The sequence below is a fragment of the Ictalurus furcatus genome, chromosome 21, assembly GCF_023375685.1.
Source record: "Ictalurus furcatus strain D&B chromosome 21, Billie_1.0, whole genome shotgun sequence".
NCBI lineage: Eukaryota > Metazoa > Chordata > Actinopteri > Siluriformes > Ictaluridae > Ictalurus > Ictalurus furcatus.
The window spans coordinates 3,778,937-3,795,528 of NC_071275.1; the positions used below are offsets into that span (position 1 = coordinate 3,778,937).

General features: G+C 36.8%; 2 protein-coding genes across 2 annotated transcripts in view; one reads left to right on the forward strand and one right to left on the reverse strand.

Moving 5' to 3' along the window:
- syn2b (synapsin IIb) overlaps positions 1 to 16,592 on the forward strand; it is a 70,764-nt gene that overhangs the window by 42,698 nt on the left and 11,474 nt on the right. Inside the window, exons 4-7 of the mRNA XM_053653618.1 lie at positions 646 to 802; positions 3,453 to 3,542; positions 14,151 to 14,213; positions 15,961 to 16,103. Of these exons, the coding sequence (XP_053509593.1) occupies positions 646 to 802; positions 3,453 to 3,542; positions 14,151 to 14,213; positions 15,961 to 16,103 (453 nt within the window). The remainder of the gene's footprint in view (positions 1 to 645; positions 803 to 3,452; positions 3,543 to 14,150; positions 14,214 to 15,960; positions 16,104 to 16,592) is intronic.
- Positions 3,611 to 12,362, reverse strand: LOC128625380 (metalloproteinase inhibitor 3). The gene is made up of 5 exons (XM_053653630.1): positions 12,155 to 12,362; positions 6,538 to 6,626; positions 5,655 to 5,769; positions 5,402 to 5,526; positions 3,611 to 5,192 (listed from the first exon to the last, which is right to left on the reverse strand). The coding sequence occupies exons 1-5, from the start codon at positions 12,279 to 12,281 to the stop codon at positions 4,959 to 4,961; spliced, it is 690 nt and encodes a 229-aa protein (XP_053509605.1). The 5' UTR covers positions 12,282 to 12,362; the 3' UTR covers positions 3,611 to 4,958.

The window sequence follows — 16,592 nt, forward strand, 5'->3', positions numbered from 1 at the left end:
ACATTTAAAATGTCAGGATTAGTTTTGGGAGTCCTCGTTATAGCCTCTCTCCAAGGCCGCCATGCCACTTTTTTTTTTTTTAGATTTATTAGGGTTTATTAGGTGTGCTTTCTTAAACGAACATTCTTGCTTGACGTCAAATTGTCTGTTAAACGAAAATATATATTTTAGAGGAGATTAGCATAAGCATTCAATTTTAGATTTTAGTGTTTCCTTCTACACCGAAAGAAAAAATATTATTCAGGGAAGACTTGGGTGATTTGAGTCATACATATAAGGATCTGTGAGACTACAGTATTTTATATAAATTGCGTCTAGTAGACACATATGATATGAGAAAAACCTCTGCAGAATTTTCAGATGAGAAATATGAGAACTATGTAAAAACCTCAAGATTAATGAGACATTAATTATAATATTTACTATATAAATATATTATAATACATTTATAATAATATTTATACATAACAGGCAATGTATTTACATATACTTGAAGGCACATACTGTACGATGAGTGTTACAATTATACATGTGTTCAATTATTCATACAGTATTTCATATTAATACATTAACTTAACTCATAAAGGCTGATATTAAAACTGTGCATTAGACATAGTGCTAATGAAACTAGTGTGCCTCCTGCAGATCCTTCAAGCCCGACTTTGTACTGGTCCGACAGCATGCTTTCAGCATGGCCCAGAATGAGGACTTTCGTAATCTGATCATCGGCCTGCAATACGCTGGGATTCCCAGTGTGAATTCACTCGAGTCTATTTACAACCTCTGTGACAAGCCATGGGCGGTGAGTAAAGTTTCTGCATGGATGAGTTTTCATTTTAGACGTGAAATGTTTCTAAAACTTTCCTACCATTTTTTATGCTCACTTTCAATTAGTATAATTTCCTGCACTCCATGAAGTGTCGGTGTATATCAGTTAGTGTCAGTACAACAATAGGGAGCAGTCTTATATTTAAAAAGGCTCTGAATGCCAAAGCCAAAGAGGTGTGACCAGAACATTTAGTGACAGCTTTCAGGTTTATTTAGTGCACTCCATTTGAGATTTCTCCTATTAAGAAGTATAGTTTTCGGAACTATAAATCACAACAAAGTATATAGAGTATATATATTTTAATGCATTAAAATCATGTAAGACACACCTAACCATGGATTGTCCCTTACATACATTCATATACACATAGTGGTGCTTGAACATCTGTGAACCCTTTATAATTTTCTAAACATATATATATATGTATTGTACATGGTCTTTTATTTATTATTTATTAAGGAAAATGAACCTCTATGTGAACCTCTAGGATTATCAGGTAATTTGTAGGTGAAATTAGAGTGAGTGCCCTGTTTTATTTAAAGAACAGGGATCAACAAAGTCTTAACAACACATGTTTGTGGAAGTGTATCATGGCACTCACAAAGGAGATTTCTGAGGACTTCAGAAAAAGAGTTGTTGATGCTCATCAGGCTGGAAAAGGTTACAAAACCATTTCTAAAGAGTTTGGACTCCACCAATCCACATTCAGGCAGATTGTGAACAAATGGAGGAGATTTAAGCCCATTGTTACCCTCCGCAGGACTGGTGGACCTACGAAGACGTGTAATTAGGTCTCAAAAATGAACCCAGTCAACCATCAGGAGAACACTGAACAACACTGGTGTGCACGGCAGGGTTGCAAGGAGAAAGCCACTGCTCTCCAAAAAGAACACAGCTGCCTGTCTACAGTTTGCTACAGATCACGTGGACAAGCCAGAAAGCTATTAGAAAAAATGTTCTGTGGACGGATAAGACGAAAAAAGAATTTTTTGGTTTAAACGAGAAGCGTTATGTTTGGAGAAAGGAAAACACTGCATTCCAGCATAAGAACCTTATACCATCTGTGAAACATGGTGTTGGTAGTTTCATGGTTTGGGCCTGTTTTTTAGGTATCTGAGCCAAGATGGCTTACCATCATCGCTGGAACAATGAATTCTGAACTATACCAGTGAATTCATCTGTCCATGAACTGAATCTCATGAGAAAGTGTTTCATGCAGCAAGACAACAACCCTAAGCACACAAGTCGTTCTACACAAGAATGTTTAAAGAAAAAATTAAGTTAATGTTCAATGTTAATGTGCATGACTGATCCAACAGTTACCGGAAATGAGGGTCACAGCAGGTTCACATACTTTTGCCACTCACAGATATGTAATATTGGATCATTTTCCTCAATAAATAAATAAACAAATATAATATTTTTGTATCATTTGTTTCAGTGGGTTCTTTTTGTCTACTTTTAGGACTGTTTTAGGTCATATTTATGCAGAAATATAGAAAATTCTAAAGGGTTCACAAACTTTCAAGCACCACTATATATATATAAAAGCTACTGTACAGATTCCATTCCGACTGCAGCACAGGAGCATCACAGACATTTTTACAGCCAGTATTGATTAACTAATGATCCAGCAAATTAATGAGTGAATCACACTTAACTAGCAAGGATTTATACTGGATACATTTTACCAGGAGCATTTGCTAGCATCTCAACATCAATCCTTGTAGAAAGCCTTGGGAGGATTAACAAGTAAATAAAATGCATATGTCATTTTGATGAAAGATATTTATGGTTTTTAAAATGGAGGTGTCAAAGTATGTTAAAGGCAGAAAAAAATATATATATATTGTCTCAATCCCAATTTAAAGCCCTGTTTGGCAGAATTCAGCGATAGTGACGTATTATGGGGTTTCTCAGACTGTCACACACTTATGAAGTTATAAAAAAAATAAAGTGACAATGCACAAATGATGAAATAATTCCTACATGGCCAGAATTACTGTATATGTGGACACCCCTTCTGATCAGTTCTCGTCTATTTGAGACAGGTACATACATTCAAGTATACAGCTATGCAATCTCCATACCCAAACATGAATTGGGTAATACTGATAAATACAGTGACCTTCAACAGGGCTTTGTTTGTCAGTTTTCCAAATGCCCTAGCCTTGCCCTGGTCAACTATAAGTGCTGTAATTGCGTAAAAATGGAAGCATGTCGCAGCTGTAACAGCTCAGCCATGAAGCAGTAGACCACACAACCTCACAGAACTGGAGTTCTGAAAATATAATCTACCCTTTGTTGCAGTGTACAATGTCAGCTTCTAAACCTCCTGTTATAAAAGCAGAGGGGAAGGGCTGGAGGTGGGGTAACTCCATATTAATAGATATGGATGAGATGTTCAGGTGTCTACATACTTCTGACTATGCAGTATCACTTTGCTGTTGTAGCACTTGTTACAGTGAAAAAAGGAAAGTCCATTCCAACATGTCCATTTTTGAAATAATATGCAATGGCAACCTTTGGTAAATGGTAAATGGTCTGCACTTTTATAGCGTTTTGTTTTTTTTTTTAACCTTTCTAGCGCTTTACACTGTCTCCTTTGTTTTTACTCCCTCAGTTTGCTCAACTGATAAGCACTTATAAAAAGCTGGGACCTGAAAAATTTCCTCTTATTGAGCAAACTTTCTACCCAAACTACAAAGACATGGTAAGTGTATTTATACCAGGTCAGTATAATTTACTCATAATGATAACAATACACAAATGCTTTAAAAATCAGACACAAATCAGGCTGATTTTTAATGATATACTGAACATTCTTGGCACAGTTAAATAGAATATATTTCTTTTTTCTACAGTAAGAGAAATAAAAAATAAAAAACATGTAGGTACATCAGTACTGTAGTAACACAGGTAAAATATATACTGTTCAATAGACATCTAGAGCGGTGTACAGACGAAATAGTCCTTGCAATGAGCTACCAGAGCTAGGGAAACATTTTTTGGGGTGTGTGTGGGTTGTTTTTTTGTTTGTTTGTTTTTTTAAGTTTGAAAAACATATTTATATTGTTGTTGTTATGTATATTAAGTGTTTCAGTTTGAGTAAAATCAGACAGTCTGAAGATTTGATTAAATATCTTTCCAATGAATTAGAAGTAAGACTGGAATGCCACACACTTAAATTGTATAAGCATTCAAACACATTCCCACAGCATAAAGAAATAACAAAAGCCTTTATAAATATGTTGACGTAGTCCCTACTTTACGTAATAGCTGAAATTATATCAGTAAGTACTTTATAAAGTAAGTAGTTTCTGTGGAAAATTCAAATAATTGTCCCTAATGATTATTCGGATGAGTAATTTTTTGCCCTTTCTGTAGAAGGGTGGAATAATTCTATACCGTGCTATATGTACGTAGAAATGATTATTAGTGTAAATAATTAGCAAAACGTTTCAAATGAAACAGTGTAACTTTCCATTTTATAGACCGGTAAGAGACACTACAATACAAGAAGTAAAAAAAAAAAAAAGTGCTGCGTTCTGAAAATTTTCGATTGGCGAGGTTGGAGCATACAGTACGTATACTGTATTAAGCCACAAGCTTTGTGTTCAAATAGAGTTCACATATCTTATCTATGTATCTTATGTAGGGTCTTTATCGCACGAGTGTCCTTTTTTTTTTTTCAAAAGAAATGTGCTTGATATCAAGAAAGTGAATGATGAGTTTTTCTTGTTTCATACAGTTTGTTTTCTTTGTATGATGTAAAGTTACAGTAGCTTAATAACTTATTATCTTATAGAATAAAGTTACATTTTTGAAATCTGAAGTATTCTATTTCTCCTGCGATCACCTGTAAACAGTTAAGGAAACTGTTTAGATTGCAATGCCTCATGGGTAAGTTCTCCTTTTATCTGCTTAGAGATTCAAAGGGTCATTTATGAAACTTCACTTGCATTAATTATTATATTCTACTTGAATACAAAGACAGTGTGACATTTGGGCAAATTTATTTTAAAGAATCCACCTTAGCCATGTACGAAACGTTATGAATGGTTAAGGTCCGGAAGATTGATGGGGATTAATGGTTGTAGTTTATCTACAGCCATTAAATAGTCAACACTCATTGCAATGTTTCTGTGGGTTTGGGTTCTCTGACCTCTAGGATGCCAGAAGTCTCTCTCATACCATTTTGCCTGACATTGAGCTGTGTATGTGAGTCAGACTTGTCTATGTACCAGTTGCATGTGCCATTGGTCCGTTTGATGCACACACTCTGGAGATGTTGGCGGTTATACGGAAACCACACACATTCATTTGCATTGGCACGGCAGTGGTGTTTGGAACAGGTGGATATCTGGAAGGTTAAGTACAAAAGGCAAGGCTGAATTTCAATGTCTGAAATGAAGAGCTTCAAGAGATTATGTGATACAAAATAGAAACATCCTCCTACATCAGTAGTATAATACATATATATTAAAGTATATTTACTTAAGACTTATAATTACTATGTTTTTCTTTTATAATTGCCTAAATGTCAACAGCAACAATCAGGAGAGAACATACTTTGCACTCGCATCCTTTTTGGTATCGGTACTTGAGGTTCTTTTTCTGAGCCAAGGAGAGATTATCCCAACGCTCTTCAATGCCACATAGTTCGACTAAAACTTTTCCTTCATGCCACAAATATCCTGGGAAATAATAATAAAAAAAAAAGAAACAGCAAAAGCCTTTTTATTCCAAGACATCTTGAGACATTTGAATACATTACGGAATGAATTTATAGTATGACTGAATACCAGTATGACTGAGCCTTTACCTGAAAGCAAATATTGACCCCTGTTTTTGGCATCCAGCTTAATACCACACAGAGATTCATGGATTGAAGTGTAGATGTACTGAATAGTATCAACTTTGTCAAAGCCCTTGAACATCTGCAACGAAAAAAGAGAAAAAAGAGAAAAAAGAGAAAATGGGGAAATGGAAAATGTATATTAATTTATATTAAGTGTATTAATAATATATAATATTTTCAGCTTTACTGGATAGGAGGTGGTGGGGGGGGGGGGGGTTGGGGGTGGACACAGTGGCTTAGTGGTTAGCACGCTTGCCTCGCACCTCCACCTCCACCTCCGATCTGTGTGTGTGGAGTTTGCATGTTCCATATCTCGGGGGCTTCCTCCGGGTACTCCGGTTTCCTCCCCCAGTCCACAGACATGCATTGTAAGCTGATAGGCATCTCTAAATTGGGTGTGTGTGTGTGTGTGTGTGATTGTGCCCTGAGATGAATTGTCCCCCACCCTGAGATATTCTCCAGCCTCCCCGTGACGCTGTGTAGGATAAGCGTGTAGGACTTCTTATAAGATGGATTTCTTATAGGTCAGTGAAAAAAGCGTACACTTCATGACTGACAAGGAACCAATTCATTTAATTTACAAGGCAATGAGGGTTTTTATTAGCTTGCTGAGTCTTTTGTTTCAATTCTTCTTTCTATCGCTCAAACTCAAACATGTTCTCTGATGTACTGCTTCAACGACATTTTAACATAACAGCTCCAGCAGACATGCTACATTCTTCCTCAGTTTGAAAAATGACAATGGGACAGAGGTTAAAAACATTTTCAATTTTTGGTTAACTTATGAGTCTATGCAAAATATGTAGTTTTCCTTACCCATGAATTCACTAGGGCAATAACAACTTACCTTGATCAGCTTAATTTTGTACTCAATCATCTTTTCTCCATGTAAGCTCGGAGATATAATCTTCTCTCCGATTATCTTAGCACGGATCACTAAAAAAAATAAACAGGAAATTTCATTGTAAGGACATGGTGTAGAAAGTATAGGAAGTTAAATATGACATGAACAAATTGCTGCGGAGTGAATTTACTTCTTTTAATGCAATTCATTAATATACTCAGCAAAAAAAACAGAAACGTCCTCTCACATTCAACTGCTTTTATTTCCAGCACATTTCTCAACATGTGTAAATATTTCTATTAACATAAACTGAAGAAATTTCACAGACATTTGATGAACAGAAATGGAATAACGAGTCCCTGAACAAAGGGGGGGTCAATATTAAAAGTAACAGTGAGTATCTGGTGTCTCCTCCAGCTACTTTAAGTACTACAGTGCATCTCATCCTCATGGACTGCACCAGATTGGTCAGTTCCTGCTGTGAGATGTTCCTCCACTCTTCCACCAAGTTCTCGATCACGTCTGGGGACACACACGGATACAAGTAATTTTCCAATCCAAGGACGATCAGCTGTCCTTCCTGTCTCCCTGTACCACCGTCTTAGGCGTCTTACATTACAGACATTACAGTTTATTGCTCTGGACACATCTGCAGTCCTCAAGCCTCCCTACAGCAGGCCTATGGCATGTTCACGCAGGTGAGCAGGAACCCTAGGCATCTTTCTCCTGCTGTTTTTCAGAGTCAGTAGAAAGTTCTCTATCTGTGTACTAAGTTATTGTAACCGTGACCTACCGCCTACCGACTGTAAACTTTTTATTTGGATTTTACAAAATTATCTTTAAAATACAATCTCCTGAAGAAGGGACGTTTCTTTTTTTGCTGAGTATATAAAACACATCAAAGTATGTAAAAGTCTAACATCCTTTAAATGGGTTCTTTAATATTTTAAAGAACCCATTTAAGCCCATTACAAAAAAATATTTTTTGTAGCAGCCATGGATTAGACAGGCTTGGAATTGCAAGTAAAAAGACCTTGCATAGATGAAGTGGAAAATTCTAGCCCCTTTGTAGGATGCAGTGATGATCACCAGTGGACAAATTTCTAGTGATATTCAAGATGCAGGACCAAGGTGGGTGCAGAAAAGCTTGATGGGACTGAGATAGGAACAAAAACCATAGAAACCAAGACAGTACTCTTTACATCTTTTGCACTAAGGCCAACGACTTCAGTGGTACTCAGTATGTTTGGCAGGATATTGAAGAAGATCAAAAGTAGGTAGTTTTTAGAATAGATTTCACATTGATATTTCACCATCCAGGCTCATATCTGGCAGTGGACCTGGAGCCACAGGTAAAACAGGACAAAATAAATGTACGTTACATGGCATTTGGGATCCAGGTGGAATCCATATTTACCCATTTAATGGAGCAAAGAATGTGGGCTATGTATTTTACTTGGCAGGAGGATGGTAGTTCACAGCCAGACACTCTCCCCAAGTTGATATTCCTGTGCTTCTTGTCAGTCTTCTGCTCATGGCATCACAGACTTCCTCACAACTACTAAACCATTCCTCTATTGAGGAGACCTTTTGTTCAGTGGGATTCCAGCAGTTGGTAACCAAGCACACAGTGAAGTGGAAGCCCAGTCCTCCAGTCAGATATACTTTTGACAAACCAAGGTGAGGAAAATGTAACAGAAGAGTGCTTCGGCAATTTTAAAGCAAATGAAAGTCTGGTTACGTGGGATGCTTCCACAGTAGTCGGAATTGTAGCATCTTTGGATGTTGAAGCAGATAGGAGTGTGGTGTTGACGTTAAGCGGAGGTCCCTTGCATCCATGGCACGTCGTCCATGTTGGTGTTCTTAGAACCTAAACGATGCCATATGAGCATACATATGGCTTACAGTGTACATACTATATGGTTTACACCTGGGGCCTCAGTTGACATGACGGTTGAGGCTGACTTCAGATGGCTCAGCAGTGAATCAATGGTAAATCAGTCCATTAGGCTCCTAAAAGATTGTAGACCAGTGAAGCTTGCAGGCAAGCCAGTGAGTCTCTGGCCAATGCAGTGATTGGGATTCCTTATAAACCACTGATAATAATTAGAAAAATCAAGGAATCACTGTTAAGTCCTTACAGTTCTTGGCTCAATCAGTCTAGCACTGTATATACTCTCCCCTCCCATTTGCACTGTATTCACTGCTGGCTTACGGAGTTGCTCCTGTGTTCTCAAACAACTTGTACCAAGACCAGGTTTTCAGGTTCACCAGTATACCTATCAGGAGTTAGGAGATAGCAAGACCACCAGTGATGGTAGCCTGCAGGATTAGTGGTCAGTTATGTTCAAGTTCATAGGCTTGCTTTCTTGTAAGGCTAGATCTTCTGCTAGAAGGACATGTGCTACAACTGCACCCACAAATCATTTTTAAAAACACAGAAAACACCATGAGGACAATTTGGAACACTAGAACAAGGACACACACACACACGAGACAAATACACAATAGTACAGAGAAGACTCAAAAGCAATCACAGTGATATGAACAAATGTGGAAGGCTTGGAATTATAGAAACAAGAATAAAAGGCTCAGTGGGTAGTTCCAGGCTATTCATAGGGTGCAATGATGAGCAGCAGATGATCAGATTTCTGCCGAGGTTAAATTAGTGAAAAGTGAGGTGGGTGGTACAGCCGCAGGAGGTACGATAGATGTTAGGATGGCTCTGCAGCAGCTGAACTGCATTTTGTGATGCGTGTTTCTGAGTGAGGCATGTAGAAGGGAGAGCGTTGTGGCTGATGAACGAGTAAAAATGACTAGTGTGTGAAATAATTATAGAACTATAATAATAGTCACGTACTATAGGAACGGGGTAGATAATGCAATAATCTAAAAAGGGAATTTGCATAAACTCTTCATTAGTACTTTAGATTCTAAGAGGAAGATCTGGTTTAACTTCATCTGAGTTAAATAAACCCTCGATATTTCGAGCTTATTCTAGTGGATTAGTCTCATTCGAATTGATCAGTAACTGTCAACAGAAGTCAAAATGTTTTGCCTGCCTTAATTGCATAAAAAGTTTGATTTGTGTGAAGATCATTTATTTACTACCAACCTACAGTATGTGCTGGCTAAGTTTCTATAAACACATGATGTGCACGTAGTCCCTGATTTAACAAAGTTTTACGTGTGTAAAAAGACTTCCCTTACAAAATATGTGTGAACTGATTTGCGAAAAATATACAGGAAATTGTGTCTTTCAAGTTAGCAAAATAGCACATATTTTGCTTGAATATTCAATTTGGGGCGTTTCTACCTGAAAGTGCAGAATACAGCGGCCTCCGAAAGTACTGGAACAGCAAGGCCGATTGTATTGTTTTCGCTATACATGTGAGTTTAAGATCAAAAGTCGAATATGAGAATATAGGTCAGAATTTCAGCTTTCATTTCCTGATAGTTACACCTAGATGTGTTAAACATCTTAAAACTTTTCACCTTTGGTGGCAGACCACCCAATTTTTAGGTGAGCAAAAGTATAGGAACAGATAGTCTTAAGGTAAATAATATTCGGTTGCATATCCCTTGCTTGCAATAAGTGCATCGAGCCAGTGACCCACTGACATCACCAAACTGTTGCATTCTTCTTTTGTGATGCTTTTCCTGGCTTTTACGGCAGCTTCTTTCAGTTGTTGTTTGTTTTTTTTTTACTTTATTTGTATACTTTGCAATTTCACAAAAGTGAGAAAAGAGCTGACGTGATTTATCTTAGTTTCATTCTTTTACTTCGCAAAAAACCTGCCATTTTAACAGGGGTGTGTAGACTTTTTATATCCACTGTATACTATTCTCAAAATGACGTCTCAGTAACTCCAAATAGTGAGAAATTATGACTATGGTCATGGTTAATGAAATGAAATGTTTAACTAAAATGCATTTAAATGAAGCCTGTTCAAAGGTTTCATTCACATATACACCTTAAACAGAACAGACACTCGTGTCTACACTCAAATTTTCCATTAACTTTGTACAGCTTTTGATGGTCTCGCAACCTTTAATCGGCCTTTAATCTTCTTTAGACAGTATCTTGATGTGCAGTTTCACTTAGTATGTGTGCCAAATGTACTTTTCCGAGCAGATTTTCGAGATCCACACTCACTGTCAGCAATCACTGACTGATCTGGTCCATTAATCAAACATTAACTAATAAACAAAACAACAACAAACTCATGGTGTGTATGTGTGTGTGTGTGTGTGTGTTTTATTTTTTGTGTGTGAGGAGAAAAAAAACCCCTTTGCTCACAAATGCTTCTCTTGGTATGTTATAGCCCACAGAGTGACTTCTTATGTAACCAAAGACACAAACTGGACTGCTTGTCTTGGCAAAAACAGTATGAGGTTTGGAGAGCTCAATCAAGAGAAGTTTGTCATTCTTTCTGAACAGGTCTCATCTTGTTCTCAAACGGCAGCCTGAAGCTTTATTGATACATTCGATATCGGAAAAAGACCATTTATGGTACTTTTTTCGGTATGAAAAATACCATAAGTAAATAAAATAACTTATTAATGTCACAATAACAATATGCAAAGTCTTGTAAGTTAAACATTATTGATTTATGCTTGACTTAATATTCATACATATCATAAAAAATTGTTTCTCAAGGGTTCTTTAGATGGATTCCTTGAATATCTACTGTTATAACATTCTACACAGAAACATTAAAGCTTAAAAAAAAAACTTTATTATGAGTTTAATGGCAAAAGACAACAAGCTGGTGCCACTGAATCTTTAGGACAGCTTGTTTCTTGCTTTAAACTATAGGATGTTTTGATGTTATTATTAAATCATCGGTTACAAAGACAGCGCTTTGAATAGCAATATATGTGTCCTCACCAGGGTTGGGAGGGTTACTTTAAAAATATATTCGGTTACAGTTACAAATTACTTCATAGAACAATGTAATCAGTAACGTAATGCAAGTATCACAGTATAAAAGCAATGTAATCTGATTATTGTTGGATTACTTCAAGATAAATAAAGTCAAGAGAAACGCAATATGATCTAAAATCTACTTTTATTTGGAGCTTATTTTAATAAATTTAATACATTTGTTGAGAGAACCAGAACTATAAGTTTAAGTGTCATTTCTTTGGTTTTAAATGAAAAAAAAAAAAAAGTAATCCTGATAGTATTCCCGTTCTTTACAAAATGTACCTGTAATCGGATTACTTTGTTTTCTGACGTAACTGTAACGGATTACAGTTACCAGTTTTTTTGTATCCTGATTATGTGACGCCGTTACATGTACTTCGTTACTCCCCAAGCCTGGTCCTCTTATTGACACATATGAAAAGTCAGAGACAATACAGTTCTGGATTAATTAAGTGAGAGGCCAAAGACTCAGGTCTGGTTCTAATTTGTGTCAGGAAAACTATTCCACTGAGGATTTCCTAAGAAAATTAGAGGAAAATGTTTCTTTCAATTAAAGTATTCGGTCTCAAGATGCCTGTATGGCAATATTCACGTAAAGTTTTGCATACATATATCAATCTATCACAGATTCATCTTGATTTAGAGGTGTGTGTGTGTGTGTGTGTGTGTGTGTGTGTGTGTGGTACATACCTATTTCAGAATGGCAGAAAAGTTCTTGAAAATGTGCATGTATACAGCTACATCCTTCAGCCATTGGGTTTGTTATGCCTAATGCCAGAACGATCAGCAGGAACAGTTGCACTTTTACGTGGTCCATCACTTCAGAGTTTTATAGAAAGCTATAAATTTCAAAGATAAAATAAAACACACGCACTCTTCCTATCCTTGTCTGTGGCACTTTTATGTAACACTCTGCAGCTTTTTGTCCTCTCTCTCTCTCTCTCTCTCATGTTGCACTCATCTGTGCCCCTCCTACAGACTGCTCAGTGGTTCGAGAAGTTTACATGGATAAAAAAGCAAGAAAATAGGCATAAAAATTTCATTTTTATTTCAACCAATTTTGTTGCTTTTAATTCCTTCCTTTCCTACTAGTCTATTTTGATTTAGATTACTATAAAATACATGACTGTGTGGATGCTGCTGAATCTTTTAGGATAGTATGTCTTGTTCTTCCTTGGTTTCTAATATTATTAGAACCCGGTCTCACATAAAATGTGTAAGGATCCTGATAAGTGTGAAGCGTTGTTTTTTATTGCCATTTTACTTTGGAAAAACCAACACTATGGCACCCTAATCAACCAGGCCTGATTACTGCAAATCCTGTTCAATCAAATCAACACTTAAATAGAACTTTTTCAACAGCATTGTTTTGGTTAAAAGGTCTTACCCGGTATCACACTATACCAAAGTTGAAAGAAATTCCAGAAATAATGAGGGAGATGGTGACTGAAATACATCAGTCTGGAACGGGTTACAAAGCTATGTCAGATGCTCTGGGACTCACAGTGAGAGCCGTTATATTCAAACGGAAAAACTCTGCACAGTAGTGATCCTTCCCAGAAGTGGCCGACCTTCCAAAATTCCTCCAAGTGCACTCATCCAGGAAGGAAGAAAAGAGCCAAAAAACAAACACAGGATTCCACAAAAAGAACATCATATTTACAGTCAAGCATGGTGGTGGAAGAGTGATGGTGTGGGGATGCTTTGCTGCTTCAGGGTCTGGGCAACTTGCAATAATTGAGGGAAACATTAATTCCGCTCTCTATCAGAAAATCCTAAAGGAGAATGTCCGGTCTTCAGTCCGTAAGTTGAAGCTCAAGCGCAGCTGGATTATGCAGCAAGACAATGATCCAAAGCATCGGAGTAAATCCTAGTCCTAGAAGTAAGTGAAAGACTGATCTCCAGTTATCTGAAGTGTTTGGTTGCAGTTATTGCTGCTAAAGGTGCCACAACCAGATTCTAAGTTTAACGGGCAGTTAGTTTTTCACATTGGTGATAGGTGTTGGATAACATTTTCTGCTTCATTAAAAAAAAAAACCTGTATAGTGTCCACTCAGGTTGTCTTTGTTTTATGGTCTATTGCGTTTGAAGATCTAAAACTATATACAGAGATGTGCATAAAAACAGAAAAAAATCTGAAAGAAAAAGCAACTCCTTTTTCACACCACTGTAGGTGTGTCTGAATTTACACCTTCATGTATTTTTGGTATTTTTTCATTATTCATTCATTTCATTATTATTATTTTTTTTTTTGTACCCTTGTACTTTAAATTGTTTTCTATTTTGGGGTGGTGGTGGGGGTGGTGGGGGGTCCGGTGTCTTACGATTAGTTCATAATAGAAGTCAAATAGTAATAATAGCTATATTACATTATATAACAATTATTAACTTATGTTATAATTTAATAAATAATTCCTAATGAAGACTGAATATCGCTAATGTACATTATTATTATATTACACTTGGATCACAGTGACGTGCTGAATGCTTTCATTCCTAATATCGCCAATGATGTTTTTATCTGAATGTAATGCTTTTACATTGGAAATCCACTGTTATTAATGTCCCTATAAATTCTGAAATTTATGACATTATAATAACGTATAGAAACACCTATAAAACATTACAATATACCAACAGAAAGAGAAACTCTCTACTTATTCTTTCACTTATATCTGTGTTTCAGATCTCCATGCCCACATTCCCAGTGGTGGTGAAGATTGGACATGCCCACTCTGGCATGGGAAAGGTAGGACATTTCCATTTTAAGTGGAAGCTTTTAAGCCCACTTCTGAAATGCATTGCATGTAATGAAAGTGCTAGAACATTAGTATGTTAGCATGGCAAAACGAAGCTACGATACATTTGGTTGGCTTATGCATTTACTGTGAATCTGGAGGTGAAACAGTAAACCAGTACGCCTGCATACTGTGGTAAGGAAATCTGAAATTGTTACACTGTTAATCTTATGATGTATCTTATGATCTTTTGATTCTCTTATAATTCCATAATAAAAAAAGATATATTTGGAGGTACTAAAAATAATACAATAATCTTTCTTTGAAACGCACTTTTCATCTTACTGTACGTTTAAAATATCGAAGCTTTACATTCAAAATGACTAGAATGTAAAAACGAAACTATTTAGGTTAGGGCGTATTAAAAAATAACAACGTGCGATCACTCATGAATTGACTATCTATTATATCAATTCATGAATCTATTCCGATGATAGCTTAATCTAGCTGAATCTATTCATTTATGTATTTAACAAGATAAAAGACCCAACAACTGCCAATAGGTTAAGGAAAACAAGTAAACAAGTATGCTTTTAATCTGAATTTAAAAACTCCTACTTAGCTGGTGCTCTTAAGTTAGTGTTGGTGTTCTTTGGAACACTGTGAGTTCAGGACATACGAAAACATCTTCCACCACCTGAGCTACCACATCACAGCTAATCCATTCAGAGCTTTTAATCATCATTAGCAGGACTTCATGCATTATGCAGTACTTGACAGACAAACAGCTAGTGTAGCTTAAAAGACTGGGATAATATGCTCTGGCATCCTTTTCTTGGAACAAACACAGGCGACTGAGTTCTGAACGAGCTGAATCCAGCTGAAACTAGCTGAATAAGACTGCAAGGCAGCCATAGGGGGCCGAAAATAGAAACTTGTGAGACACCATATGGCTCTTGTATTTTAATGGATAATTAAATGGTCAATAGTGTCAATAAATGCTGCAGTCAAGCCCATATATTACTAAACTGAAACCTGGCTACAACTGGTAGCCACAATCAGTGGCCATTTCAGTCAGGGCTGATTTTGTACCATGATGCTTTTGGAATCCAGACTGAAATACACTATATGGCCAAAAGTATAAGTGCAACAACCTCCACTCATTTGGGAAGGCTTTCCACTAGATTTTGGAGCGTGGCTGTGGGGATTTGTGCTCGTTTATCTACAAGGTTACAAGAGGTCAGGAACTTATGTCATGCGAGAAGGTCTGACTTGGCGTTTCAATTCATACCAAAATTGCAGGCCACTCGAGTTCTTCCACACCATCCTTATCCAAATCATACCTTTAAGGACCTCACTTTGTGCACAGGGGCACTGTCACGCTGGAACAAGTTTGGGGTCCCTTAGTTCCAGTGAAAGGAAATCTTAATGCTACAGCATACAAAGAAATTCTAGACAATTGAATGGTTTCCAACTTTGTTTCAACAGTCTGGGGAAGGCTCGCATACGGGTGTAATAGTCATTCGGATGTCTATATACTTTTGCTCATATAGTCATGCTTGTTATTTCTACTTAAAAAAAAAAAGAGCAGGATTATTGGGCGACAAAATCTTAGAAAGGCGTCCTTGAAATATGCTACAAGTTTAGCACTGTATCCTGATATACCAGTTTTTTTGTATGGTTCCACACCTATTTAAAAATATCACACCCTTATAATCATTATAATTGCTATGAGACATGTATTGGGAATTGTGACAGGTTAAAGTTGACAATCACAGCGATTTCCAAGACATTGCCAGTGTGGTGGCCATCACTCAGACCTACACGACTACAGAACCTTTCATTGATGCCAAGTATGACATCAGAGTCCAGAAGATAGGCACTGACTACAAAGCTTATATGTAAGTGTAAAAATTCATACAAACATTGCATTATCTTTTCCGGTTTGTATAGTCACTGGTTATGGTGAGCATGATGATGATAATGATATGTGTGCATGCTGGTGTGTGTGTGTGTGTGTGCATTTGCCAAAGCTCATATTACACACATAATGCTAGTTAAGGGTCAATATTTACTACTTTTTTGTTGCATCTCATCTAATACTTCTGTGAACTTTACTGTCTGCATGCTCTCGTTTATGTTTTGTAAACCACTGCACTGTGCCTTTTGTGTTTTCCTTAAATCAGATTGTCAAGTTCTTTAAACATTGTTTGCCTAGAACGTGTAGAGAAAAACACCTAAGCTGTTCATCAATGACAGCGTGAAATAATAATAGCAATAATTATTAATGGCACTCATTTTTTGGGTCTTAAGTTTTGCACAGCACAATAACAGATGTTATACTGTATATGTCCACAGAGTCCTTGTGCTCACTGCGGAGGCACATTTTA

Excerpts from the sequence above, each read along its gene's own strand:
- LOC128625380 (XM_053653630.1), bottom strand. The coding sequence starts at position 12,281 with ATGGACCACGTAAAAGTGCAACTGTTCCTGCTGATCGTTCTGGCATTA. Across the intron at positions 5,527-5,654 it reads GGGTCAATATTTGCTTTCAG|GATATTTGTGGCATGAAGGA; the intron begins GTAAAGGCTCAG and ends ATTATTTCCCAG. Across the intron at positions 5,193-5,401 it reads AAAAAGGATGCGAGTGCAAA|ATATCCACCTGTTCCAAACA; the intron begins GTATGTTCTCTC and ends TTAACCTTCCAG.